General features: G+C 37.4%; 4 protein-coding genes across 5 annotated transcripts; 2 read left to right on the top strand and 2 right to left on the bottom strand.

Moving 5' to 3' along the window:
* Positions 1–438: 438 nt before the first annotated feature.
* LOC149391393 (uncharacterized) lies at positions 439–3,158 on the top strand. The gene is made up of 10 exons (XM_089619985.1): positions 439–570; positions 711–772; positions 857–944; positions 1,069–1,130; positions 1,237–1,333; positions 1,447–1,854; positions 2,105–2,497; positions 2,611–2,703; positions 2,794–2,898; positions 3,084–3,158. Exons 1-10 carry the CDS (start codon positions 472–474, stop codon positions 3,156–3,158), a joined length of 1,482 nt encoding a protein of 493 aa, XP_089476111.1. The 5' UTR covers positions 439–471.
* Positions 3,159–3,722: 564 nt separating this feature from the next.
* Positions 3,723–4,512, bottom strand: LOC149391392 (uncharacterized). Of its 2 annotated transcripts, none has more exons than XM_089620891.1 (3): positions 4,318–4,512; positions 4,031–4,184; positions 3,723–3,930 (listed from the first exon to the last, which is right to left on the bottom strand). In XM_089620891.1, coding segments are annotated over exons 1-3 (264 nt in total). In that variant the 5' UTR covers positions 4,427–4,512; the 3' UTR covers positions 3,723–3,929. The 2 variants fall into 2 exon arrangements, with proteins under 2 accessions (XP_089477017.1, XP_089477016.1); XM_089620890.1 differs by having other exon boundaries at positions 3,723–3,933; positions 4,318–4,509.
* Positions 4,513–6,799: 2,287 nt separating this feature from the next.
* On the top strand, positions 6,800–10,119 carry LOC149391391 (serine hydroxymethyltransferase 7-like). The gene is made up of 4 exons (XM_089619022.1): positions 6,800–8,067; positions 8,273–8,669; positions 9,299–9,400; positions 9,629–10,119. Exons 1-4 carry the CDS (start codon positions 7,111–7,113, stop codon positions 9,850–9,852), a joined length of 1,680 nt encoding a protein of 559 aa, XP_089475148.1. The 5' UTR covers positions 6,800–7,110; the 3' UTR covers positions 9,853–10,119.
* A 1,531-nt stretch (positions 10,120–11,650) lies between these two features.
* LOC149391390 (uncharacterized) lies at positions 11,651–13,577 on the bottom strand. Its single transcript, XM_089620971.1, has 2 exons — positions 12,880–13,577; positions 11,651–12,813 (listed from the first exon to the last, which is right to left on the bottom strand). Exons 1-2 carry the CDS (start codon positions 13,222–13,224, stop codon positions 12,223–12,225), a joined length of 936 nt encoding a protein of 311 aa, XP_089477097.1. The 5' UTR covers positions 13,225–13,577; the 3' UTR covers positions 11,651–12,222.
* Positions 13,578–27,520: the final 13,943 nt, after the last annotated feature.

Below are 27,520 nucleotides of genomic sequence, written 5' to 3'. Positions count from 1 at the left end.
CTAAACACTTACGGAATAGAATTTTTAGTACAATAAAAAAATATAAGATATCAAACAAAAGTTGTTATATAATATCATTATATTAAATAATTAAAATACTATTTTATTAAAAATAGTAATTACTCAATTGACAATTTAATCTAGTTTCACCATATTTATTTCGATTATCATGCCCACAACTAGGAGCAGAATGTAACAACTACAAAAAGCGCTTTATTTAGGGGCCGTTATTGCCGCCAAATCTCCCGCCTTTTGTTTGACCGACATTCACGTCACAATGTACGATTCTCTGCAATTCAGACTCTTCTTCTCTTCCCATCGCCGTTTCCAATTCCCTGGTTCGTCTTCATTCCCTCTCTCTACATGCTTGTCTTCTATTATGCCGTTCCATTTTAATCGTAACATTGTGTTTATTCAGTCTAGGTCAAATTTAAAAAAAAAAATCAAGAATAGGCACCGAGAAAAATAAATATGGGGAATCGGAACAAGGAAGACGAGAGAATTGAAAAAGCGATTCGGAGCCTCATGAAACTCCCTGAGAATCGCCGGTGTATAAATTGCAACAATCTGGTACACATTTCGTAGAATAACAGACGATTTTGATCGGGAAATGTCACAAACAAGAACACTCTGACCTAAAAATTCATGTTCCGTCAATACCTGAGATTTCTTCTTCTTCTTCTTCTTCTTCTTCTTCTTCTTCTGTTTAGGGACCGCAATATATCTGCACAACATTCGCTACGTTTGTGTGTATGAACTGCAGTGGAATACAGTAAGTTTGATTAATATCTTCATTATTTCTAAAGCTTAGCATGATTTTTTAGTTCCTGAGAAAGTTTTATCACCAATGTTCCAGCCGAGAGTTCACTCACCGTGTGAAATCGATTTCCGTGTCTAAATTCACCGCTGAAGAAGTCAGTGCGCTTCAGGCTGGAGGGAACGAGGTATATCCCCCGCAACTTTTCCTGCTCTTTTTTTTTTTTTTTTTTTCCCCCCCTTTTTTGTCATAATACTCAGTTCAAATTGTATTCTTTGAAAATCCCCATTTTGTTTGTTCTAATTTTCTAGCAAGCTAGGCAAACGTACTTCAGGCTTTGGGATCTTCAGCGTCATTCTTTCCCTGATAACAGGTTATAATTAGGCTTTTAAATATTATACGGAATATCTTTTTCGCCTGTTCATTTCGAGGTTAAGCGTTTTTCTGACCCCCCCAAAAAAAAAAAACTGTTGTATCAGTAACCTTAATCGGCTCCGAGATTTCATCAAAAGTGCCTACGTTGACAGAAAATACTCTGGCGAAAGGAGTAATCCTGGCCCGTCCAGACTACCATGGGTACCAATATCGAAAGTCTTTTTACAATTTTTCATGATGATTGTCATCGCAAAAGATCCATCATTCAGTCTTTTTTTTTCTTTTTTTTTAAATTTTATCTATGTATATAACAGAAGAACAAGGTCGATTCGCATCGAATCAGAGGAGGCTCATACGATGAGGAATCATACGAAAAGTCATTTGCTGTGAGATATTCGAAGAACGACCACACTCATCCAAAAAACCCACCGCCACTCTCGGCGGTTATTCCGTGGACTGGAAGCCAGAGGAGGAACCCAGTGAAATTCGAGGTCGTCGACGACAGGGTTCGAGCCGAGGGTTTAGGAAGCCGGAGATTCTCGCACGGAGATCCGATGGCTCGGAAATTTTTGCCAAAAGCTAACCCCAACACGCAAATTTCGGGTATCCCTACCGTTCGGCCCCTCGAGGAGATATTGGGCGGGAATTTTCCGGCCCTACGTATCGGTAAAATTTCTAAGGAAAGCTACGAAGAGAAGGCCGATTGTTCCACTGGTAACCAGGCAAGGAATATAGTATTATGGGTTTGACCTCAAATTCAATCGATTTTGTCCCTTCATTATCATGTCTCTTAAGATGCTTACTCATCTCGGGCCAGACCCAGACCCCATTAATTTTGGATTGATGTCGTTTGAGCTTTATGAGGTTTAATACTACGTTCAGTGATATGAGGTTTCATCCAAAACCATTTGGCAGATGAGAGTTTATATATGCTGTGAAGTTGACCCCATACTTGTTCATGTTGAATTCCAGGACCCGCCCAAGCCTGCGGAAAATAAAGTCGAAATCGCTCAAAGCTTGATCGATTTCGACGCCGAAGCCGAGCCATCGAATACCGTCGTTTCCCAAAGCCAGGATCTGTGCGAGGAGACTCAGGCGCCGAATGTGAGATCTTTGGAGAGCCTGTTATTCGAACTGTCGGTTCCATCGGAAAAGACCAAGGATGGCGTGTTTGATGTGCCCGCCAGAGATGTTCTTCCGGCACCGACATTGCTGTTGATCGACGGCGGTGTCGCAGGGGAACCAAACCGACCCTCGAACAATTATCTTAAACAAACTTCAGGTGTCACAGGTGAATTGTCGTTGCTGTCCATTGCTGATGAAAATAGTGTTTCTCCTTCATCGGCCAGAGCTCAAAACAATGAGGTAAGTGAGAATCATAATATGACCTGTTCATACTTGGTTTGATCGGCTCTTTTGACTCCAAAGTTATCAGAATTCGAAGCAGCGGTTCATTTCTTTCACGTGTGAATTTTCAGCCGAGCTCTGCATCGTTGGTACAAGCTGAGGCTGGATCTCCAAGTGTTTTGCCCGAGGAAAAAAAATCTAGAAGCAGAATGGAACTTCCTTTGGTAATAATAGAAAAGACTCTTGCCACTATTTCTCTTTTCAGATTTGGATAATCTAATTGGTAGTGATGTGTATTGAGGAATTCTTTCCAGGACTTGTTCACTGCAAACTACTCATCCATGGCTGCGCCGCCGGTTTCTGGCTGGCAAACCGCTCCAGCCCAAGGAATGGGTTTCAACTATTACCCCAACACAATGGTAAATCTCGTTCTGATACCCGAAACAACTGAATTGAGTACGCTTTGTTTGCTCTTTCTTCTCTCTCTCTCTCTCTCTCTCTCTCTCTCTCTCTCTATATATATATATATATATATATATATATATATATATCTATCAAGCAGATCTTCATCTTCTTTTTGTTCCTTTCCATTTTTAATGTACAGCCCGCTCCGGCATTTCCCAACCAGGCAAAATCCATAAACCCGTTCGATATCGGTGACGAACGAAGTCAGGTTTGAGGAAACTTCTGAGAATCATAGTCAGTTCAAGCCTTACTCTTCGAAATCATTTACATTACTGACCCGAGTCATTTTATATCTTCGGCATAGTTTCCTTCCATGGTGTCACTACACGGAGCGCTGCCTAATTCTAGCAGCCTCGGGATTTATTCCTCTCAGTCACCGTACTTGATGCCTCAACATTCGCATTATCCTGGTAATGAACTCGCTTTTTCCATCACCTACTTCGTACTGATTTTCTCTCTCCGTTCGTACCTGATTTGATCTCGTTGCAGGTTCCATGGGGCAAGAGGTGCTCCACAACATCCAACCTGCCAGGTAATTTTTTTCTAAGATAAACTCTCAGAGGTTAAAACACGTCGATTAAGTCCGTCTCAAAACCTTGTAGAAAATTGATACGTTCTGTTTTGACATGCGCTTCATAACTTAATGGTTCCATTTTTTTAGCAGAGCACATGGATTTAGCAGCACTGTAAATGACCCAGCTGCAATTTACTCCGAGCAAGCGAATCCTAACTCTTCAGTGGGAAAAAATCCATTTGGATAGGCAAAACATAAAATAACGTGAAACAAGAGCTGTATTGTATTAAGAAGATATGAAAATGGTCAGATTGACCTAAATCAATGGTCACATTGTACATGTGTGTTAAGAAGATCAACAAAACAGGCTAATATACATATGTACTCGTATATAACACCATTATCATCGTCTTCAGAAACTGAATTTACATCGTCGTGTTGGTTTAGCTCCCCTTTTCCCAAATAATCTGGTCTTCTGTGACAAATCAAACAAAGTTGTATAATTATAAGTGATGTATATCTATTTGAAGGATCTGATAGTGATTTGCAATACAAACATAGTCAGTGAGTACCATGAAGAAGCCGAATTACGGGCATCGATAGAGCTGTAAATTTTTGAGAAGCGACGACTCGGTGGTTTGGGTTTGGCTGGCTTTTTCCTCAAACCGAAGATTTCCTGTACAAGAGGGACATGAACCAGCACTAATTTCCATGCCAAGAGCCAACCTGAGAATCAAGATTCATATTTTTTTTCACCCACTAAGATCGTTAAAAAAAATGCTTAATTTGTTCATTTTATTTGTAGAATTACAGGTTCGTAAGGAAGTATGGGATTGATTTATGGATATTTAGGTCGTACCCAGAATAATCATGATGAGAACGAATGTGATGGCGAGGATTGGGCGTAAGACGATGAGGTTGAGATTGTCCCAGCCCGAAAAATTGAGCTCCGACGGTGAAACCTCCATTGACGACGACCTTCCGATGGATTCAAGCTTAGTCTTTTCTTCCCTAACGTGACGGGTTTGTATTTGTTTTGCCTTCGAGTGATTATATTGGGCCTTGGGACTCTAAACCACCTATTACGCCTATTTTTCTCAATATATTATTTCGGGGGTAATTGCACAAATAACTTATTCCCTAAATAACTTCACTTTCAAGATTCCCTAAATACTTCCTTTTGAAATGAAAAAAAAAATGTTATTCAAAATTTCAATTGACGAAAGTTAAATGAAATTGTAAAAAAATTAAGTTAAATACAACAATAAATAACAAGGAAAAAATCGTAAAATAATGTATAATATAAATAAAATACATGGGAAATGACATCAATTAGTAGCAATTTTGATATTTTAAACTAAAATAATAACAATCATGTTTTTGGACACTTTTACTAATAATTGTAGATTTTATATATCTACAATTGTTGTTAATTGTAAACTCGTAAGTCTACAATTTATGACAATTGTATACTTTCATGTTTACTGTTATTAGTAAAAGTTGCTATTATTTTGATCCAAATTATCAAAATTGTTACTAATTGAGGTCATTTCCCAAAGTAAAGTATTCGGATAATAAGAATGAGCGACGACAAGTATTTAAAATAAGGGTAATTTAGCAAAATAATCAACTTAAACGTTGAGAATTGCTAAATAGCCAATGTTTGGTAAATATTAGGTAAATAACCAATTTTATATATTTACAAACGTAAATATTAAGTAAATAGTCATTGCCATATTAAGCCACGTCATCATTTATGGCTATTTACCTAATATTTATCTCAAAGTCAAGTTGCGAGTTAAAAAAAAAAATTGAATTGTTATACTAAATGATTAAATAACGATATAAGTTATAAATAATGGTGCTGAAGCTCTTTATTGGAAATAATTATTGAAATACAATGATAAAAAATAGATTAGATCGTTGATGAACGCAAAAGATGAAGCCAAGAAATAAAGGGAGCTCGAGAAGAGGCTTGCGCGAAAGAAAAAACCTCATTTCTATTATTCACCTTCTATATATAGGTCTTGAAGGTGGCTTCCGAGCTTTGCTTCTCTCGGGAACACGTCAAATTTGAATTGGTACTATCGTCTTCGTCTTTCTCCACGTACGATGCTTGACCCGATATTTGATCATCGATTGAGAAAGAAGTGGTTGATGGGTCTACGAGATCATCAACTCAAGGTTTTGTTGAAGAAGACTTTTCCTTTATTGGCTGGAAGAACAAACTTAGCTCGTGGTTCGCTTTGTGATGGGCTAAGCCAAAAATGGCTTTGCTCTACATGTTTTGTGCCCCAGGCTAAGCCAAATACGGCTTATTTCGATATCTTGCTTGCGGTTGGTCAAGTCCAAAATGGTTTAGCTCGTCATGTCTCTTGTGACGAGCTGAGTAAAAAACGGTTTAGTTCGTCATACCTTTTGTGATGGGTTAAGCTAAAAATGACTTAGCTCATCCCAAGATGATTTGGGCTGTGCTAAGCAAACCTCGAGGTCGACCATAAAAGCTTGATGTTTGTCATGGGCCAAGTTTGTATGAAAAATAAAATCTACTAATAAGTATATTTTTCTTTCCATTTTATTTTTCTTCTATCTAAATAACACGAAAAAAAAGAGGAATTCCATTTTATTCTGCTCCTATATTTGGGTTCCAAATGCATCCTACCTAATCCTATATGTATACAATGTTTCAAAATTCGTCACATTATAATACGAACCCATATGTGACAGGTCAAATATATTATTATATGTGACGTTTTCACTAGTTCACCAGGTAAAGCATCATTTGTCATCGTATCAACTATCCATCCGTAATTATAAAGTAACGAATTAAACTAAATGATAAAATCCGGCTATGAGTCTAAAAGAGATCAACCAGCAATTACAAGCATACTATTTTAATGCAAAGGTTCAAAAACACGCTAGAATACGAAAAAAGGGAACATTAATGTAACACGTGTCGGAAATCGAACGACGCCCCGGCGTTGGAGTAAAATATCTTAAATCATTAAGAGAGCGAAAAATGCCACGTCATTCGAATATTTAATACCGAACGTCAAGCCAGAATTCACAACTGGCGACAATGAATGAACCTAGACTTTATTCCGGCCACGAAAAAAAACCAAATCAACTTCCAAAACACGTCAGCACCCAATTACAATGACATCCAGAGCAAAAAAAAAAAAGAACAAAAAAAGAAAAGTAAGCATCCAATGACATTTGACCACGTGATATTTACGATCCACCCACGACTTATCGAAATCGAAGCCAGGTTCATCCCCCCAATTAACGGTCTCAAGTCACTGCAAATAAAATATATTTGCTTCCCATTTCCTCCTGATTTTAATTACACATTTATCCTCAGAAAGGAAAACAGAGACAAAAAGAAAGAAAAAAAAAACTCTGAAGAATTTCGCGATTAGGGTTTTAAAGTTCTTTTTTCCGAGTCGATACGGTTTCATGGAAATTGCTTCTACTTCGGCCACACATCGAAGCTCATCGCCGCGATTCTTTCACTGCAGCTGTATCAGGCGTTGCTGTCGCTGTTTCTGTTGTTTTTACGCTTATCCGTAGCCGCGAATCGAAGGGATTTTGTGTTACAATTCGAGGTTTGATTTCTGTACCTTTCTGGAGTCGTTGTTGAACTTGATCGATTATGGATTTCTCGGAGGTTCAACCTCGTCTGTCACTTGGTCTAGACTCGCACTTATCTCCGGCTTCTATGTCTGCCTCGAAATTTTCATTTCAATTGTTGGAGAAAAAGGACGAGAACTTTGGTGTTGATAATGGCGAGGATCAAGGTGACTTGGAAGACAAGAAATTCAGTCTCATGGGACAGCCTATGTGTCTGAAGAGGCGGAGAGATGACTCGCCGTTGTTCCACGCGGCTCCGCCACCAAAGTGCGCTGCGGCGGAATCGGACCTCGAAGCTAGACGGAGAGCTGTGAGGTCTTGGGGGAACGAGCCGCTGAAGGTCGCGGATCCCGAGATTCACGCGATTATGGAGAAGGAGAAGCAGAGACAGTTCAGAGGGATTGAATTGATTGCTTCGGAGAATTTCGTCTGCAAGGCGGTTATGGAAGCCCTTGGCAGTCATTTGACCAACAAGTACTCTGAAGGAATGCCTGGTGCGAGGCTCTATTCTGGTAATCAGAACATCGATCAGCTCGAATTGCTCTGCTGCGAGCGAGCGTTAGCTGCGTTTGAACTCGACCCTGAGAAGTGGGGTGTGAACGTTCAGCCTTATTCTTGTACATCAGCGAATTTCGCTGTATACACGGGACTTTTGTCCCCCGGAGATCGGATCATGGGGTTGGACTCTCCGTGCGGAGGGCACTTGAGTCACGGGTACTATACTCCGAGTGGGAAGAAAGTCTCTGGCGCGTCTATTTTCTTTGAGAGTCTTCCGTACAAGGTAAATCCGCAATCGGGTTATGTGGACTATGAGAAGCTCGAGGAAAAAGCACTCGATTTTCGCCCAAAGATACTTATCTGTGGTGGTAGTTCGTACCCCAGGGAATGGGACTACGCTAGGTTTCGACACATTGCAGATAAATGTGGTGCCTTGTTGATGTGTGACATGGCTCAAATCAGTGGTCTAATCGCTGCAAAGGTAAGAAATTTTCTTAGTTTCTGAAGTGTGCAGTTTCCATTTCCTGTTTAAATATGGTCTTATTTCATCCATAATTTGTAGGTTAACTTAGTTTAAGACAAGTCTTCAATCAAAATGAAATGATTTGATAGATACAATAACTCTTTTTCTACATGATTTAGTTTTGGCATAGAGTTAACTTTTTTCTTTTTCTTTTTCGTTGCAGGAATGCCTAAGCCCGTTTGATTATTGTGATATTGTCACGTCAACAACGCACAAAAGTCTCCGAGGCCCTAGGGGAGGTATAATCTTCTACAAGAAAGGTATGAGAACAAGAAAGCAAGGCTCGCACAACGGAGAGGGAAGTAGCCACTATGACGAGGAGAAGATAAACTTTGCCGTTTTCCCGGCGTTGCAAGGCGGTCCCCACAACAATCACATCGCTGCTCTTGCTATAGCTTTAAAACAGGTCGCAAGTCCGGAGTACAAAGCATACATGCGACAGGTGCGGAAGAACGCCAACGCCTTAGCATCCGCTTTGTTAAGAAGAAAATGCAGATTGGTAACTCGGGGTACAGACAATCACTTGTTGCTCTGGGATTTGACTGCTCTTGGATTAATAGGTATACTTTCTTAGACCGTGTTGAATTTCTTGCTTTTAAAACCATCTTGGATATAGAAATAGGAAGGTTTGATGCTATTTGTAGGTTGAACTCAGAAATAGAATATGAACTCAATTAGTACAGATTGGAGAGTAGCATGCACAGGGCCGTAGACTTCCATGGTTATTGTTGGCTTCTTGAAAATATTGTTTGAGAATACACTATTTTACTTTTATTCACCTTATCTGAAAATTAAAATGTTGAAAGTAGTAACTAAACGCTTTTAACATGAGAAATTCTATATGTGCATTGATGTGGACCCATATTATCGTAAACAATAAATAGTATTCTTATGGACCCAGTCAACATCACATATGCACCTGATGCTTTAACATCAACCAGTTGGAATATATAGCATTTTTATTTTCAGCTTGATAGCAAATAGTAATTAGTACGAAGTACCAAGCAGCCTTTACAAATTCACAAGGAGCTAATGCTTGTGTAAATCTCTTGGCGACTGTTTTTTTCATGGAGTAAACTGCTGCTAATATTGTGTTTCAAACACTTTTTTACATTCTCGTTTTTGGCTGGGCATAAATAATGCAAAAATAAGTCTTGCATAATCTGATCGTAATCATCATTTGTTTCAGGCAAAAATTATGAAAAGGTCTGTGAGATGTGTCACATAACTCTGAATAAATGCGCTATATTTGGTGACACTGGCGTGATTTCTCCAGGAGGTGTGAGAATCGGTAAGTGGCTATCTTGTCTCCTAAAAACCTTATATGGAAGATCATGATACCGAGTGTTTGTTGATACTGATCTTTATTTTTATTTAGAACATCAATTATCCCCCATGGTTTGTCACACTCGTACCAATTGATCCTGATATATTCTTTGTCTAGAAGCTAATCATCTATTGTTTTTACTGTCCATGTGGTGTTCTATAGTTGAATATGTTTCTACTTGTTCTTATGAAGGTACTCCGGCTATGACATCACGAGGTTGTGTTGAGGCCGACTTTGAGACAATGGCCGACTTTCTTCTAAGAGCAGCTCAGATTACGTGCGTCGTGCAAAAAGAACATGGGATTATGGCCAAGGATTTCCTCAAAGGTCTTCATAATAACAAGGACATTGTTGAGCTCGGAAATCGAGTCGAGGCATTCGCTACACAATTCGCAATGCCAGGATATGATAGTTGAACAGAAGTGAAACAAGTCGTTTTGCGAGTATATTCGATGTCTTTATCTTGACCACAATATTTCACAGAAAAAAAAAAAAAAATCTTCTTGAGAGTATTTTCCCATCATTAGCTTTGTAAATAACAGAGTGAGCCATCATGCTAGAAGAATATATAAAAATCAGATACTCAGCAATCTTCCTTATTATATGCTTGCCATTTTGTAAAGAAACATGGATTCATGTATGCACTTCCTTGTGAAGAAGATGCAGCCAAATTTGTTGTAGTTTTTAATGGTCTATGATGTATATTATATATTATATATATATATATATATATATATATATATATATTAATCTGGATACGCCTATGATTTGTTAGACTTTGGCACTTCAAGAAGGGTACTGTTTGGAGAGAACTCTTTGACATATTTGGTCAATATGTATACAAAGAAATTTGTCCAGTTTTGTTTGTACTTTGTAGTTTGTTTTACTTGTATCATGTTAAAAATAAATACGTACAACTATGTGTATTGAATTTCTGTTTATTCACTGTTTTGTTTTTGTTTCTTATTTTATTTTTGAGCCGCGCTTACTTGAACTATAACTACCAAACGCTCTGGTTTGTATGTCAAAGCTGTCAATATCAAAATTTCCATCTTACTACTGTATTCAAGTTACCCTCACGGCCTCACACAAGGGAAAATAACAAAAATCATTGAACATCACACGTAGACATTATAATATTCCTCCTTATTTTCTTATCTTGTTTTTTTTTAAAAGGGTCAAAGGGCATTTTGTCTGGTTATGATTATCACTAGCCCACGGTTTGCCGGGTTGAGGGCAATATTTCTTATTCTTAGTTGGGGTCAGAGGAGCACTGATGATACAAAAGAAAAAACAATGACCTAATTGTTATTATTAATATTCTATTCTATTTTGTATCCTAGTTTTTAATTTTTTTTTTTACCGAATACTTTAATAATTTAGATTAAGTTGAGCCTGTAAATGGACACCTCCAAGGGAGGCAAAGCATGAATTTCCGGCAAAGGACAAAAAAGCATGAGATACGGTTAGCATAGTGTGAGAAAGTGACCCCAAAATTTCCTGCTTTGTATTCTTATGCATATTTTAATTCCTCCAACGCCCCAAAAAGAGGATCGAAGGAAATTTGGCATGGACAAAAATATTAGCAGAGAGAGAGAGAGAGAGAGGAAACATATATCACATTTCATTTGGGTAGAGAGAGAGACATGTCAGGAAGATAGGTTGTGGTTTTAGAAGCTTTCATCATCAAATCCATTGCTTTCAAAGTGAATCGAATCAGACAAAAGCTTCCTAAGAGGAGCAAAAGAAGTTGCTTTTAAAATTAAAGCTATGCCCAGGAATCTCACAGTGCTCTTCCATTCCCTTCACTTTTCATCATTATTTCCCAACTCGAATCATTAGTATATTACTAAATCAACAACCCAAAATCTCATTTTTCTTCTTTTATTTTTGACCTTTACGTGAAGCAATAACACTAAGAGAGACACAAAACAAAAAACAAAGGAATAATTAGGAGGGAAATCTATTCAACTTATTACAAGTTTGACACGAATCCTAATCAGGATTTGCATGTCTGTAAGTGTAAACATCATGTAATTAATTTAAACGCGAAGCTTCGATTTTCTTTTTCTTTTTTAAAGTCTCGCCCTTTTCCTTATAACATTGATTTACAAAACCGTCAATCGCTTTTTCAATCTTTGATCTAATATTTTTTTAAGGCTGACTAAAATCCCCGTATTTATTTAAACATATATGTAGATAATAGACATATAGTAGAGTCCAAAGCAGCTCTTCTCAGTTACACAGGCCAAAGAAAGAAAAGAAAAAAAAAAAGAACATTTACAGAAACTTGTAACTGCTCTTTTACTCTACTTTTGTTCTTTTTACTCATAGAACTTTCCCTTTTTGTTTTTCCCCTTCCATTCCTTAACAAGTCCACACCAACCTCTACAAAGTTACCGCTTACAATACAACTATCATATCTGTTAAAAGAAAAAAAGAAAAAAAAATAGTAAACGAAATGAAGAAGAAGAAGAAATCGACTGAAAGAGAATCGTAAAAAAGAAAAAAGGGTTAAAAAAATCGGACACAATTTCTACCAACCAACCAAACCCATCTCTCTGCTACCTTCCTTTCTTTACTTTACCTTTTTTTTTTTTTTTTTTTTTTTTTTTTTTTTTTTTTAATTTATACTACTGCTGCTTAGTTACTACTGTCTTAATAATAAGAATAATAATAATAATAAAAAAAAACTAAACAAACAATCTCTGTTTTCTTTTCTGAATCTCTCTGTTTCTGTGATGATCATTCTCTGAACCTGTGTGTCTCCTTCAATGGCTCTTTCCCTATCTATGGCTGCAAAAATCCAAGAGCCTTTTCCTTCCCTCGACAATCTCATCGAAAAAGTCATCGAGCTGCCCAACGATTCCCTCCGCGCCGGACCTGAGCGCGACGAACCAAACCCTAACACTCTCCGCCGCAACCCTAACCTCCTCTTCCTCCGCCGCCGCGGAGCAAACCCTCTCCAACTCCTCCATCGCCGCCTTCGCTCGCCGGAACTCGTACATCACCATCCCCGGCCTCCCTCCTCCGACGCCTCCTCCGATCTCCGCCGCAACTCTCTGCTGAAGCCTCGCCGTCGCCGCCATGAAGCCCGACCTCCCGTCCGTCATCGCCGACGGCGATCGGATCCCCGCTGCCTCCGGCCACCACGAACACACCACGCCGTGGAGGAGGATCGTGATCAGCAGAGAGCTCACGTTCCTCATGGCGTACAGAACTCCTCTGAATCCGCTGAATCCGTTCAGCTTCGATTCCACGCCCATCTTCTCGTCGAATCTCAGGCTCAGCGGCTGGACTCTGGTCTCCGCCGCCGCTCTGTTCTCCTCCTCCATCGCCGTCGCCTCTCTCCGGCTCCCCGATATCGCCCTCAGAACCTAAAAGAAACAGTCGAAATCAATTAGGTTTAGGAATCGAGGAAATCGCTCGATCGGTGGATTTACCTGGCGGCGGCGATCGCGGATGAGAGAGGAGGCCGCGGCGGCGGAGAGCGCGGAGGAGCAGAGGGAGTCCATGGGGGAGATGGCGGACTTGATGACGTGGCAGGCGTCCCAGAGCTTGGCGCTCTCGTCCATGTACTCGTCGAGCCACTTGTCGCCCAGCGGTAGGTGGAGAGTGTGGACGAGCACGGTGAGGCGCGAGTGAGAGGATCGGAGGAGCGAGAGAGTCCTCTGGAGGAACTGTACGGACATGAAGCTGGTCGCCACGTAGACTCTCTCGAGATCCTCTATTCCTCGGGTCAGGAAGGCGTAGAACCCGTTCACCGAGTTCGCCGACGAAGCCTCCATTGTTATACAATCTCTCAGAAGAAAGAAAGAAAGAAAGAAAGAAGCAGAGAAATGAGAATGTGCTCTGTTCTGTTCTGTTTGTTTATTGGAAGAAGAAGAAGAAGAATTGAAAGGGAAAAAAGGATTGTTGGAGGCAATGATGGGTGTTTCCTACTCAGGGGAAAAGATGATTCATCATATTTCTAATTTCCCATTTTCATGTATGTGTATATATATGGCCATAAAAACATGAATCTATACATCTATGTGTATGTATGTATATGTATATGTATATGTATGGAGAGAGAGAGAGAGAGATTTGGGAAGCGGTTTTGGGTTTTAGAGCTTTAGAGTCCATGAAATTCTCATGAGCTACCTCCGTTCCTATTTCATGCGTTTTTATTTATTTTTTAAATAACAAGAAAAATAAAGGTCCTTAAAAGTGGAATAACGCCCCATTATGAATAGTTTTATTAAGGGGTGTGGGGTTAGAGAGAGAAATGGAAAAAAGAATAAAGGGAAATGGTAATTAATTATATAATTAATTTTGAGGTTGATTTGTTGTTGAGAATTGGGATCATTGGTTTTGCAAAGTGTTTGACCGGCTGAGATGATTGACTCACTGACTGGGATTTTCTGATTCTATTTCTACTCGCTTGCTACAGTTTTACTTCACTCTAACAAGTTGACAAATACCAAAATAAATTCTTACGATTCAAGAGTTTCATGAGAGAGTACATACATATATATTGATTTTAGTGCTAAATTTGGCATCTTCTTTCCTTTTTTTCTTCCTCGAGCTACTGAACTTTGCTCCTTTAATTCCCCTCTATTCCATTGAAATTTGGTGGGTTTTGTTTGCTTGTTATTCTTCCTAGATATTTTTATTGTTTCTTGTGTTATTTTTCACTTTTTCAAATGCTAAAAAAAAAAGAAGAAGAAGAGCAGGAATGATGAGGTTCCTTGTATATGTTGTCTTTGAAACCTTCTTCCATGCATAATCAGTCTTTTTAGGACACCTTACAATATTATTCCCTTTAATTATGCATTTTCTTTTTTCTTTTTTCTTTTTAGGACAAAATGGATATTTTCATCTCTTCCGCGTTGAATTGCGCCACAAATGCTTCTGTTTAATCTAAGCCGTCCCTTTGGCTCTCCTCAGGACCCATCAAACGGCGGAGAAACTTATATCTTAGTGGGAATGATGAGCTTTTTTATTTTTATTTATATTGTTCCTGTCCACTAAATGGGTTCTCAATGATTAACTAGTTTTTTTTACACATTAATCTATTATATTGGTGACACAAATTTAAATTGCTCGAGTATATTTCTTCTTTTAACATATTAATCTAATAAATAGTCCTATAATTATGTGTGCATTTTCTTATTGTTGTGGGGTGGGGGACCAGGAAATCTAATTTATATTGGGTTATGTAACGAATTTCATTTAATTTAATTTCAATTTAGGTATAAAGTTGGGTGCTCGTGAGTTTTTGGAGAATGGGACATCTTAAGAGTATGTTGGTCTTTCTTTTAAGATTTTCATTGGAAAGCGAAGACTTGGAAGCAATACACATTTTTAAAGACATTGATTTGCGCGCCCCCTTAACTTACTTTACTTAAATATTTACCAAACTTAAAATAATTATCTTTGATTTATTTTATGATCCCTTATTCATCTTCCAATTTGTTATTGTTAATGAATCCATTTGAGTAATTTTTTTTCCATGAATTTGGATGTTGTGAGTCCCGAAATCAATATCAAGCTAAATGCCAATAATAATAATAATATTAATAACAATAAACGCCAATTAAGTTTAAGTAGCTACTATAAACCAAAGGGTTGTTTAACAACGTGTATTTTGACTTTTAATTTAAATGAATTTATGGAATAATTTTTTTTACATAAATTAATTTGTTGTGTCATGGTGTTTTTTCTATCTTATTTATTTTATTTGTGCCAAATGCTTTTACTGAATATATTGTCAACCAGCCGAAATATTATAACTATTATTATTATTATTATATTATAACTATTATAATTATAAGGTCGTTAACGGCGAATGTTATTTGTTATTATTATTATTCTTTTAGCATTTTCAAATAGCTCTTCTGATTATGTTTGAGGTCAACATGAGACTTATCACAACAGCTGTGAGTTTGTGGCAGCAAGTCTGTCGCTATTACAAATTATGTTTGATCTTTTCATTTTAAAATAATACGTAAAAATTGTTAATTTAAGCGTATGATCAATCCAAATAATTTGCTAAATTTATATAGAGCATAAATAGTATTAAAAATAATAATAATAAAATGACAGCTGTGATAAGCTCTTTTAGGAAACGTGACGTTGGTGACCGAATCTCATATTTTTAATCTAACTTCCCACATTTGCCAAACAAAGAATCCTTATTGAAATTCAGAGCATTATTTATTATGGTAACTGTGGATTGAGAATCCGGCAAGTGGTTGAGAATTTGCTTGGTAATAAATGGTAAAAATATTTTACAAGATCCAAAAACTAATGAATATTCAAACTTTCAGTTATGTTTTTGAAAAAAAATAATAATTCAACTTAATTAGTGTCATCACTACGGCGTTAAATGATTGAGGTGACTAGAGAGAAGTGAATTGACGAGGAAAATCAAAAGAGACAAATATATAAATATGGATAATTTCACTAAAAGAAAATGTGAGCTACCACAACAATTGTGATTAAAACACTAGATAATAAAAAGTTAAGAGCAGGCTATCGCCTATCGGATGGAATGGAAATTCCATTCCGACTAATTCGAAATTCCGAAGTGATCGAAACAGAATGTTCCACGTCCAATACCATTCAACTCATGACCAACCCGAAATTTTGGTTTGTTTCGACACTATTCACAAAATAAAAAAATTTAAATATAAAATAAATCATATTATTAAAAACTAAAAAATAAAATAAAAAAAATTTATGAACAGTACCGAAATAGTAACTGTGCCAGAACGAATAAAATTTTCGGTTTGTTCCATTTCAACCTTAGGTTTAATAAGGGCTCAAAGCAATTAGAAAGAAATTCAAGATCAATTGAAAATTCAAACCGGCTATACAATTACAAGATAATAATAAATAAATAAAAACGATTGCCGCTTAGTGTTTTTATCTCGTGAGAGAGTGAGTTCAAATCTGATTAAGTGTAAAATATTTCCACGTTGTCAACTTTCATTATTATATTTGTTAATTTTTTCAGAGCATTTCATGTATTTGGTTGTGTATCATTCATAGTACATAGTAAACTATATTAAACAAAAGACCTCACAAAATGTTGAAGAGCAACGAAACCAAATGTCTCGTCTCTCTTGATCTCCCCTCTAATCGACTGCATGAAATCACATCAGTATCGAGTCTAACCTCACGCGATGCTTTGATCCCGATCAAAGGAAGACCCAAACCTCTACAACCCACAAATTGTAAATACTGTTTACTCCAAAACTACATTTGCATGTCGGATAATTCCTTCCCCTTAAATTTATAACTAAATTTAAATTATTTCGAGCGTATTGATTTCAGATTTTAGTTTTACCTTCGGAAATTAAATTGGGACCATGTACTCGGGTCAAAGTAAATGCAATGGATGGCTGGATTTACATCGCTTTCATCCCCATCATGATGATGAGAATTGCCCAAAAAATGGTCTTCATGGAAGAATGTTTCATTTTCTTCTTAATGGCCTTAGATGGATACAACTGGGTTGTCTCAAGCCTCTCGATGTATATGAAAGTGATTTGGAGGAATGATTATTTATAGAAACCATAGGTCCTTTCTAATATTTTATAAGAGGAAATTTGAAAATATAAGGGTATGGTTGAGGGGAAAAAAATGTGCACGTATCCTATGAGTTAGAGCAAGCAAAGAGAGATGGGAAGGAAAGAAAAGCGTGGGCTTTTTTGGTTATGCCTATATAGTCTTTACCACTTGCTTCTATCCATTATTAATTAGCAACCCAAATGGGGGTTTTATTGGGACCACTTAACACTTATTCCCTATTTCCTCTCTCTTTCTTTGCTTAATGAATGTAAAGGGACTCTCAAAAGCCTACTTTGTTCTTCACATTTGAGAGATTTGCAAATCTCTCAGTAATGGATATTTGTGATGGTGCCTCAATATTAGGATTAGGGGATCATTAATGTTGACTATCCTTCTAGGTATGTTAAGTTTTCTTGTTCAAAAGGCTCAATTCGAAGCATCAAAGGAAAACAATTAAAATAATATAAAAAGTGGTTCCATTTACAATTGGGAACCAAAACCTAATGAGGTAGTCTATGTTAGCTTTAAGTTAATCAAAGACACTAAATAATATATTCATTTCTATGGTTTTCGTCAACTAGAAGAAGAAAAAAAAAACCTAAAATTGGGAAGTTTTATTTCGTTTGTAGTATATACGTTCTTGATCAACCATACGATTTACATATGCAAACTCTCATTTCAAAAATTAGAAAGTGTATCATTTCCTAAGGATGTCATAGAATTGTTGATGAAAGTTTCGTGACAAAGTGCCGCAGAAAGTAATACTATAATAATAAACAAGCGTAAAGTAAAATAACACACAAAATAGGTAATTTAATTCGATGTAATCTACACCTACATCTTGATAATCGTTTGCCCAACGAATATTAATTTCACCAAGGATTACAACAGTCTTAACTGAATGACTCGCAATTAATGTCATTTCCTACTAGTACTCATGATTAAACCCAAGCTCTCCATGAATTTTAGATTTCTTCACTTCTACTCAATCATTCTCCCTTGTATTTGAAAAATCACGATCACACATCAATAAGTGAGACGTACAAGACCTAAATTCACAAACAAACAAACAAAGCAACCATTTTCTCGATTCTCACTGGACATCAAAGATTTAAAAATGCTGGACGGGTTAAAAAAAAACCTCCAAGAGCAAAAGCACGTGATTTATTAGGGCCAATGAGATGGATGGCAAGGTAAGGTTTTATAAAAGATTTCGGTAGCAAAAGTTCTATGCAGATCAAGCCAGAAAAATAATAATATTCAAAGAAAAAAAATAAAAACCAGCACAAATGATATCTATTCAAGCGAGCCAAAATATTCCAAGAAGTTCCATGACATCTTCTACTGTGTTGTCAAACCTTAAAATAACCCAATTCACATGTAACAACAAAACCATTTATTTTTTCAAAACTATTTTAAAACCACCTATATAGCAATTAATTTACTTTCGTTCGAAAATGAGAACTCAATGTAGTAAATGTATAATTAATCACATAAATTGTTTCAAGGGAAAATAACACGTATATACTGTGTGTTTTAGTGAAATGTCGAGTTTAATCTTTGATTTTTTAAAATGTCGAGTTCATATTCTCTGTTTAACTAAAATGACGAAATTATACCATAAAATGGATAACAGTGTCACAAATCTCGTTTTCATTGATATTAACTCTTATATAAGAAAATCAAATAAAATTCAAACCAGTACCCTAACTTCCAAATTCTCAATATTGAAATAAAAATAGTCTTAAATTAAAATTAAATAATAAAATTTATATCTCCCAAGAGATGACTTCATTCCGTGTTCGAATTGCAACTATAAATCCTGAATTCTCTGTTCGAATATGTGATTTTGATGATTATCAACTGTCAGTTTTTACCTCTTTGAATCTTTATGTGTTCTTCACGATTAAGAGACTGTTATTTATCTTTTAATTTTTAAATAAATTACATATATGGCGAGAATGCATAAAGATAATTGGTGTTTACAGTGGTGTTTACAGTGTAGCAAAATAACCAAAATGAAACTATGAAATTTGTTTTTAGCCTATGTTTCACAACTTTTAGGGAAATAGCCAACATGTTTATGTGTCAATAATTAAGGTCTGATTTACCCTTATTTATTAACAAATTCGTCATTTTCCCTCTTCTACTTTTTTCATACACTTTTTTTTTTACATAAAAACTTCAAAAAACCATATATATCTCATATGAACTCGAAATTGAGTGATTCCAAATCCTACGGATTCGTGACACTGAGATCTTCAAAAATAGATCCATTGTGTTTGATGAAAAATCATGTTTAATACCATATATGTAGAAAAATCACGTTACTATATTAAATATGAAAATAACTGAAATTTTTTGAAATTATAAAAAAAAAAATGGAAACGTAAATATGATGCATTAAACATAATTTTTCATCAAACACAATGGATCTATTTTTGAAGATCTCGACGCCACGAATTTGTAGGACTCAATTTCGAGTCCGTATGAGTAAGATACGAATTTTTGAAGTTTTGATGCAAAAAAAATTATTTGAAAAAAAATAGGAGAGAGAAAGTGACGATTTGTTAATAAAAAAGAGTAATCAGACTTTAATTATTGCCACATAAGCCATTTGACTATATCCCTAAAAATTATCAAACGTAGGCTAGATCCAAAATCACATGTTTAAAATGACATAGTTAGTTACAAATCTCTTTAAATATTATAGTCGATGTCAATGAAAAATCAATAAAAAAATTCAATGAAAAGAAGATTCGTGGCATTGTTGTCTATTTCAGAGTCTAATTTGGTCATTTTAGTTAAACAGATGGTATGAACTCGACATTCTTGAAAACCAAAAGTTAAACTTGATATTTTACTAAAATACAAGATATATATGTGTCATTTTTCCTTGTTCTAATTTCGTCAGGTAAGGTATCATTGGTCAAACTGCATTCTACTAGAAGAAATGTAACACTAAGTTCATGTATGGCTACAAGACTCAATTACGAGTTTTTATTTTTCTGTTATAAAATGAGGTCGTGTAAATAAATTGCAAAGTTTAAAAATAATATTCTGTATATAATGAGAACCAATTTAAATATTTAATAAATATATTTGATATCTGCCTAGCCTTTTGTAATCAAAATAATATTTTCAAGGTTTGTAGTAGTGTTGTTATGGGTCATTTTCCTTCACGAGAAAAGCTACGGCCCAACCCAAAAAAGAGATGTACACGAAGCCGGCCCAAAGAAAATAAGGAAAAGTCAGGTGGCCACGTCATCAGGTCCCATGACCACCCCTCAGGTCTCATGACAAACCATCAAGACAAAATGCCATGTCATCAGGTCCCATGACCACCCATCAGGTCCCATGACAAACCATCAAGATAAAATGCCACGTCATCAGGTCCCATGACAAACCATCAAGACAAAATGTCACGTCATTAGGTCCCAAGACCACCCCTCAGGTCTCATGACCCCCTGACAAGTCTTATGACTCGTGGGTACGTCTCGTGACCCGGGGTAAGTCTCACGACCCCCTGGCGAGTCTCATGACTCATGGGTACGTCTCCTGACCCATGCGTAAGTTTCATGACCCCCCTAGCAGGTCACATGACTTATGGGTACGTCTCGTGACCCCCTTGGCGAGTCTCATGACCCCCTGACAGGTCTCATGACTCATGGGTACGTCTCGTGACCCCCTTGGCGAGTCTCATAACCCCCTGGCAGGTCTGATGACTCATGGGTACGTCTCATGACCCTCTGGCGAGTCTCATGACCCCCTGGCAGGTCACATGACTCATGGGCACGTCTCATGACCCCCCTGGCAAGTCTCATGACCTCCTGGCAGGTCTCATGACTCATGGGTACGTCTCATGACCCCCTTGGCGAGTCTCATGACCCCCTGGCAGGTCTCATGACTCATGGGCACGTCTCATTGGCGAGTCTCATGACCTCCTGGGTACATCTCATGACCCCCCTGGCGAGTCTCATGACTCATGGGTACGTCTCATGACCCCCCTGGCGATTCTCATGACCTCCTAATAGGTCTTATGACTCATGGGTATGTCTCATGACCCCCCTCCCCCCCTGGCGAATCTCATGACCCCCTGGCAGGTCTCATAACTCATGGGTACGTCACGTTACCCCCCTAGCGGGACGAGACGAACCTCCTGACAGGATGAGTCAAGCCACTCAACCAAGCAGGATGCGTCACGTCTCGTTACCCCCCTGGCGGGACGGGACGAGCCTCCTGACCCCCTGGTAGGACGAGTCAAGCCACCCGACCAAGCAGGACGCGTCAGGTCTCGTCACCCCCTGGCGGGACGGGACGAGCCTCCTGACACCCTCGCATGATGAGTCAAGCCACTCGACCAAGCATGACGCGTCACGTCTCGTTACCCCTTGGCGGGACGGGACGAGCCTCCTGACCCCCTGGCAGGATGAGTCAAGCCACCCGACCAAGCAGGACGCGTCACGTCTCGTTACCCCCCTGGCGGGACGGGACGAGCCTCCTGACCCCCTGGCAGGATGAGTCAAGCCACCCGACCAAGTAAGACGCGTCACGTCTCGTCACCCTCTGGCGGGACGGGACGAGCCTCCTGACACCCTCGCAGGATGAGTCAAGCCACCTGACCAAGCAGAACGCGTCACGTCTCGTTACCCCCCTGGCGGGACGGGACGAGCCGTCTGACCCCTTGGTAGGACGAGTCAAGCCTCCCGACCGCCAAGCAGGACGTGTCATGTCTCGTCACCCCCCTGGCAGGACGAGACAAGCTCTCCTGGCGGGACGGGACAAGCCTCCTGACCCCCTAGCAGGACAAGTCAAGCCTCTCTACCGCCTAGCAGGACACGTCACGTCTCGTTACCCCTTGGCAGGACGAGACGAGCTTCCAGACCCCCTGGCAGGACGTGTGACGCCTCCTGACCCTTCAATAGGTCTCGTCCGCTCCGCTCCCCTCCAAACAGGACTGTCCCTCCAATAACTGTCAAATGACGATACTACCCCGAGCCTAACAGCTCTACTATAAATACTTGAGACAAACACTAGTCAATGGTTGGCTTTCTCTCTCTCTAACTAGACTCTATCAAAACCCCTATTCAGCTATTTCTCTCACTAGAAACACCTTTGAGACCGAAATCAAGAACAAAGAGAATCAAAGTCACTCCACTCATACATTTTCACACAAAAACGAGGAACGATCTCCTTCCATTCTCTCTAGAGTGGGAGAGATAAGTTCACTCTCTCTCAAAACCCGAAGCTCCCGAGCCAAATTATATTCCCTCTACGATCGTGTCCAAGAACTTGAGAAATCAATTCTCTCGTTCTTCATTCGATAAGAGGAATATCCCTTTATTAATCTCACAGATTCGAAGACACGTGGCCAAGTCCGCTCACGTCACGTGTCAATAAGTGTTGAACCAAAAAACGGCTTAACAAGTGTCAATCGAGTGGTTTGTAAAGCATATAAAAATAAATCACTCATTATTGGCGACCCTATGGGTTGATATAACGAACCATGACGTTCGTAATTTATATTAAGTTCGATGTCATTTGAAATGGCCGAATTCGTAGAAGACCCGACCTAATACTTGAAATTACAAAGCAATATTTGTTAAAATTAGTAATGATGATATTTGCAGGAATATAGATAATTTGTAGAATTGATTAAATAAAATTTTCAGAAGACTAATAATTTAGAATTAGACAAATAATAATTAAAAAATACAAAGTGACAAAAAAATTAAAAATTGGACTAAATGTTTACATGTGTGAACTAAACAAGGAAAGAAAAAAAAATCGTCGAGATTCGTTTGATAATTTTATTGAAGATTTATATCCTCTCCCACAAGTGCTAGATTTGATAATCGATAGCCTCCTAAAATACAACGATGATTGAGATGAACCATGCACTACACTGTCTAACTCCAAGAACTATGGGCAGAAACTACCACATAACTACAAGAGAAAATAATTTCAGAGGAGGGAAACCTTTAAAATTTGTTGATTTTTGGTATGTTCGAATGAGAGCTCCCACCTTAATTTTATATGTACGTGAGATTTTGGAAAAAATCATTGCACCATTAAGGCCATCTCTAACTCACTCCATAATAAAGTTAGAAGTGACAAAATGGAGTTGGGTTTGCTCCAATCAAACTCCATTTTCAAGTGGGGGAATAATTAAACTCTAAATATGGAGTTTTATTATTCATTCAACTCCATTTTGAAGTGTGATTTAATAATATTAATTAGTTTAACTAATTTCAAAATGACTCCATAGCCTATTACATTTTAATATTTTATACGTAATTATATTAATTTATCACAAAATAATTTATATTATTCTAATTTGGTATAAACATTGATATAATATCATTAAATTACATGGCATATATATAAATTAAAACCCATAAAAAAATTGATAAACACAATACATTACAAAGTCAAGTGCAAACCAAGGATCGTCGTACCGTTACCGTACCGGGACCCCAATTTTGGGGGGATACCGTGTACCGGAGAGGAAACCGAGGGGGATTCAGACAACAAAAAGGATACCGGTACCGGTAGGAAACCGTGTATCGTAGAGAAAACCGACAAAAAATGTAGGAACCCGAGGGGTATTCAGACAAATATTTTGCAATAATAAAAATAATTTTCATAGTTCAAATTTCAAACAAAGGTTCATACCAAACATAAATTGAGTTCTTAAACAAAAAATACCATAAGTAGAGTATAAATTTATTACAACACGTACGATAAAATACACTAATTATAAGTGGAGTGTCTCGGGGGTTGATATCTGCGCCGCCTAGATCTGCGGCGTGGTTGATCATCCACTATCATATTATACTGGTAGCACGTCATGGAACTAGAATATGTGTTGATCCACGTACGGAAGTGATAATCGTAGGACTCCTGACTAAGACTAATAGGACGCGAGTACGGATGATAACCGTCCTCCCAACGTGTGAAAGGGGTTTGACCGTACCCATTGTACGACTTCTGTGTGTCTTCCACTGCGATTACGGGTATTACGGGGACAGGGACATGGACGGGGACGTAAGTGTAGGATGAGTAAGCGTGATTCTCGTAAAGGTCGTATGACGCCGTTAACAGTGGATAACCAATCTCGGAGCCATCGGGTGTAATAGAGAACCCTCTAAATTCTGAAGTTAATATATCTATTTCATTACTACCCGACATTGAGATGGCATCGTTCATACCTCTTTGGTTCCCACCTTGATTTTCGCCACTTTCCGGAGCAAAAAAGAACGGATTGAATGGCTTATCCCCGTGTTGGGACCCACCGCCGTGGTATTTAGACTTGCCGCCCTGGTATTGAGATCTTCCGGCCCTGGATTGCTCCCCGCCCGCGTATTGAAACTCGCCGCCCCCGTGTGATGGTGACCCGCTACCCCCGTGTGACGAGCCGCCACTTGAATCATGACCACGAGTATCAACTCCGACCTCTTCACTCAAAACTTGTTCGACGTTTATTCCTTCTGTCCGAGCATGAGATTGCGCCAAAGGATCGGGCAAGTTGTCAACACCATCCATGTGGACCGGATCGATCCAACGGTAAAACTCATCGTCGCCATCATTATCCGCGCCAGACCTATCGAAAGCCCTTTCAATGATATCAAGATGATCGAGAGGTTCTATTTCGTCCGCATACCTCGCTCTTTTGTCTCTCAAGCTCAACTTCATGTTGTAGCTTGCAAAGACAAGCTTGTCGAGCGTTGAGTGTGCCAAACGGTTCCTTTGCCAAGTGGTTCTTCACACGTGTGATTCCACCACCTCCAATGATGTGCCCGCAAAACTTGCATTTGTATGCACGTCCTTCGACAAGGTCAAAATGCTTGTATGTCGGGTCGGACGCCATACCTTATAATAATAATCATTTCAATTCAACATTTCAATTCAACTTTCATCAGTCTAATTCAACATTCAAGACCATCATCATGACAATAATCAAATAATCTCGGAATTAATTAAAATTCGACAATAATCATTAATTCATATCAACATAACCATCACAATAATCATCAAATTAATTGTAATCAACATTTTAATTCAACTTCATCATGACAATAATCAACTAATCTCGAAATTAATTAAAATTCAACAATATCATCACAATAATCATCAATACATAAGAAAAAAATTGAAAAAAAATCCTAAAAAATGAAAAACTAGGGTGATACCTCTTGGGTTCCTCGGGATCTTGATAAAATTGGCTTCGGCTGGGCGGGATCCGGCAGGACGCAGACCAGAGACGAAGGAATTCGCAGGATCTGGCCGGGAATTGAGCAAACGACGAAGAGAAGAGAAACGGGATCCGGCTGGGACGGGATGGGCTCACTTCTTCCTCGGGAGAGTATGGTTTCGCGAAATGAGGACCAAAACATTTAAAGATAAAACGGGATCCGGTCCGATTCGACCGGAATTCGACCGGGTTCAGTTCACGGGAACGGTTTCTGCATGTCCCGTCCCGGTCCCCTCCGGTTCAAGGGAACCCGACCGGAACCTCCGGGAAGTCGATCCTTGGTGCAAACAATATGATAGACATAAGCAACATCTAGTATTTAGGAATGTAGGGTTCATCAACATCATTGAAAATATTGATATATTAATTTGGCATAGAATAAGTCTCTTGTTGCTGTTGTCGTTGTATAGGATGTTGTTCGGTCTTTTTTTTTATAATATTTCAGTTTGCTCTATTTTATATAACTCTTTCATTTAGTATTTTAGTATGATTCATTTCAATTTATAATGGTTTCCAAGTATTTAAATGTTATATATAATATGTATTTATTGTATAAAAAAAATATTATTTTGTTTTTATTTGAGGGCCACATAATCATTTAAAATTTATATAATATGTATAAAATTATATAGCATGATTGAATATAAAAGATAGGAGTTAAGTATATATATGGACTATAATGTAATAACTAGGAAGTTTTTATTAAAATATTAGAGAAAAATGGAATATGATTTTTCGGTGCTAAAAATGGAGTATTGGGTTGAAAATGAATTACTGTTTGAAGTAACAAAAATTTTATATAACTCTTTCAGTTAGTATTTTAGTATGATGCAGTTCAATTTATAATGGTTTCCAAGTATTTAAATGTCATATATAATGTGTATTTATTTCATTAAAAAAATATTACTTTGTTTTTATTTGAGGGCCACATAATCATTTAAAATTTATATACTATGTAGAAAATTATATAGCATGATTAGATATAAAAGATACAAGTTAAATATATATGGACTATAATGTAATAACTAGGATGTTTTTATTAAAATATTAGAGAAAAAATGGAATATGATTTTTCAGTGTTAAAAATTTCATTTTAGAGGGAAAGAAACTGCATTTATGAATTTTAGGTAGGAGATGCTCTAAGACCATCTCCAACTCACTCCATAATGGAGTAGGAAGTGAGAAAATTAAGGGTGTTCATGAAAACCGCCAAACCGAACAACCCGATTGTCCAAACCAAACCACACTCTTTTATAAACCGTCCCATTAAAACCTGATGAAGTTTGGGTTGTAACCAACCCAAACCGCAGTTGTTTCGGTTTGGTTTGGCTTATAATAGTTGTGAGATTGGGTTGAACCAAACCAACCCGATGGTATTAATCATTTAATTGTTTTAAGATTGCAAGTATTTTATATGTACTATTGTTAAAAAAATATCAATTTTTAAGAATATTATAATTAAATAAAAAATATTCAGTATTATACATTTATTATTTGCGAATACATGAAGATTTAGTAATTAGAAATATGGCGTAATTTTTATTTTAATATGTAAACTTTCTAAAGATAAGTAAAATTTTGATTTTATTTGACATGATGCATTGTATATAATATAAATACATGATTTCCATTCAAGTTATAAAGTCATTTGTCGAGAATTATAATCCGAAAAAACCAACCCAAACCAACCTGATTATTTTTGGGTTGGTTTGGTTTGGTTTTACTTCTCAATCGGGTTGGTTTGAGTTTTAAAATAAAAAAAATAGTTGTAGCGGTTCGGGTTGATAGCACATGAAAAAACCGACTAACCCAATCTGATTACATCGTTAGAGAAAATAGAGTTGGATTTGCTTCAATCCAACTCTATTTCTCACTCCATTATGGAGTGCGTAAATATTTAAACTTCAAATATAAATTTCTACTATTCATTTCACTCCATATTGGAGTGAGATTTTAATAATATTAAAATAGTTTAACTAACTGCAAAACGACTCCAAACTTTATTGTATTTTAATATTTTATATGTAATTAAATTAATTTATCAAAAAATTACTTTATATAATTCTAATTTGGTAATAATATTGATCAAAGTCATTAAATTACATTGGATATATAAAAATTAACCCCACAAAATAAATTTATAAACATAATAAATTACAAAGTAAAATGCAAAGAAAATGATAGACATATGCAACATCTAGTATTTAGGAATGTAGGGTTCATCAATATTGTTTTTGTATCTTTGTTATTTAGTTTATGTTTTTTTAGTATTT

The sequence above is a fragment of the Urtica dioica genome, chromosome 7 (assembly GCF_054948205.1).
Source record: "Urtica dioica subsp. dioica isolate 48M chromosome 7, U.dioica_male_clone48M_v1_H2, whole genome shotgun sequence".
NCBI lineage: Eukaryota > Viridiplantae > Streptophyta > Magnoliopsida > Rosales > Urticaceae > Urtica > Urtica dioica.
Note: the sequence above shows the minus strand (reverse complement) of the source record. Positions and strands in the feature narration are given on the sequence as shown.

What these genes read in the sequence shown, in the direction of transcription:
- LOC149391393 (XM_089619985.1), top strand. Translation starts at nt 472, where the DNA reads ATGGGGAATCGGAACAAGGAAGACGAGAGAATTGAAAAAGCGATTCGG. An exon ending in ATGAACTGCAGTGGAATACA is followed by an intron (nt 773 to 856) that starts GTAAGTTTGATT and finishes CCAATGTTCCAG; the next exon opens with CCGAGAGTTCACTCACCGTG. An exon ending in ACTATTACCCCAACACAATG is followed by an intron (nt 2,899 to 3,083) that starts GTAAATCTCGTT and finishes TTTAATGTACAG; the next exon opens with CCCGCTCCGGCATTTCCCAA.
- LOC149391392 (XM_089620891.1), bottom strand. Translation starts at nt 4,426, where the DNA reads ATGGAGGTTTCACCGTCGGAGCTCAATTTTTCGGGCTGGGACAATCTC. An exon ending in TCTCATCATGATTATTCTGG is followed by an intron (nt 4,185 to 4,317) that starts GTACGACCTAAA and finishes CTTGATTCTCAG; the next exon opens with GTTGGCTCTTGGCATGGAAA.
- LOC149391390 (XM_089620971.1), bottom strand. Translation starts at nt 13,224, where the DNA reads ATGGAGGCTTCGTCGGCGAACTCGGTGAACGGGTTCTACGCCTTCCTG. An exon ending in TCCGCGATCGCCGCCGCCAG is followed by an intron (nt 12,814 to 12,879) that starts GTAAATCCACCG and finishes TGTTTCTTTTAG; the next exon opens with GTTCTGAGGGCGATATCGGG.
- LOC149391391 (XM_089619022.1), top strand. Translation starts at nt 7,111, where the DNA reads ATGGATTTCTCGGAGGTTCAACCTCGTCTGTCACTTGGTCTAGACTCG. An exon ending in GTGGTCTAATCGCTGCAAAG is followed by an intron (nt 8,068 to 8,272) that starts GTAAGAAATTTT and finishes TTTTCGTTGCAG; the next exon opens with GAATGCCTAAGCCCGTTTGA. An exon ending in TCCAGGAGGTGTGAGAATCG is followed by an intron (nt 9,401 to 9,628) that starts GTAAGTGGCTAT and finishes GTTCTTATGAAG; the next exon opens with GTACTCCGGCTATGACATCA.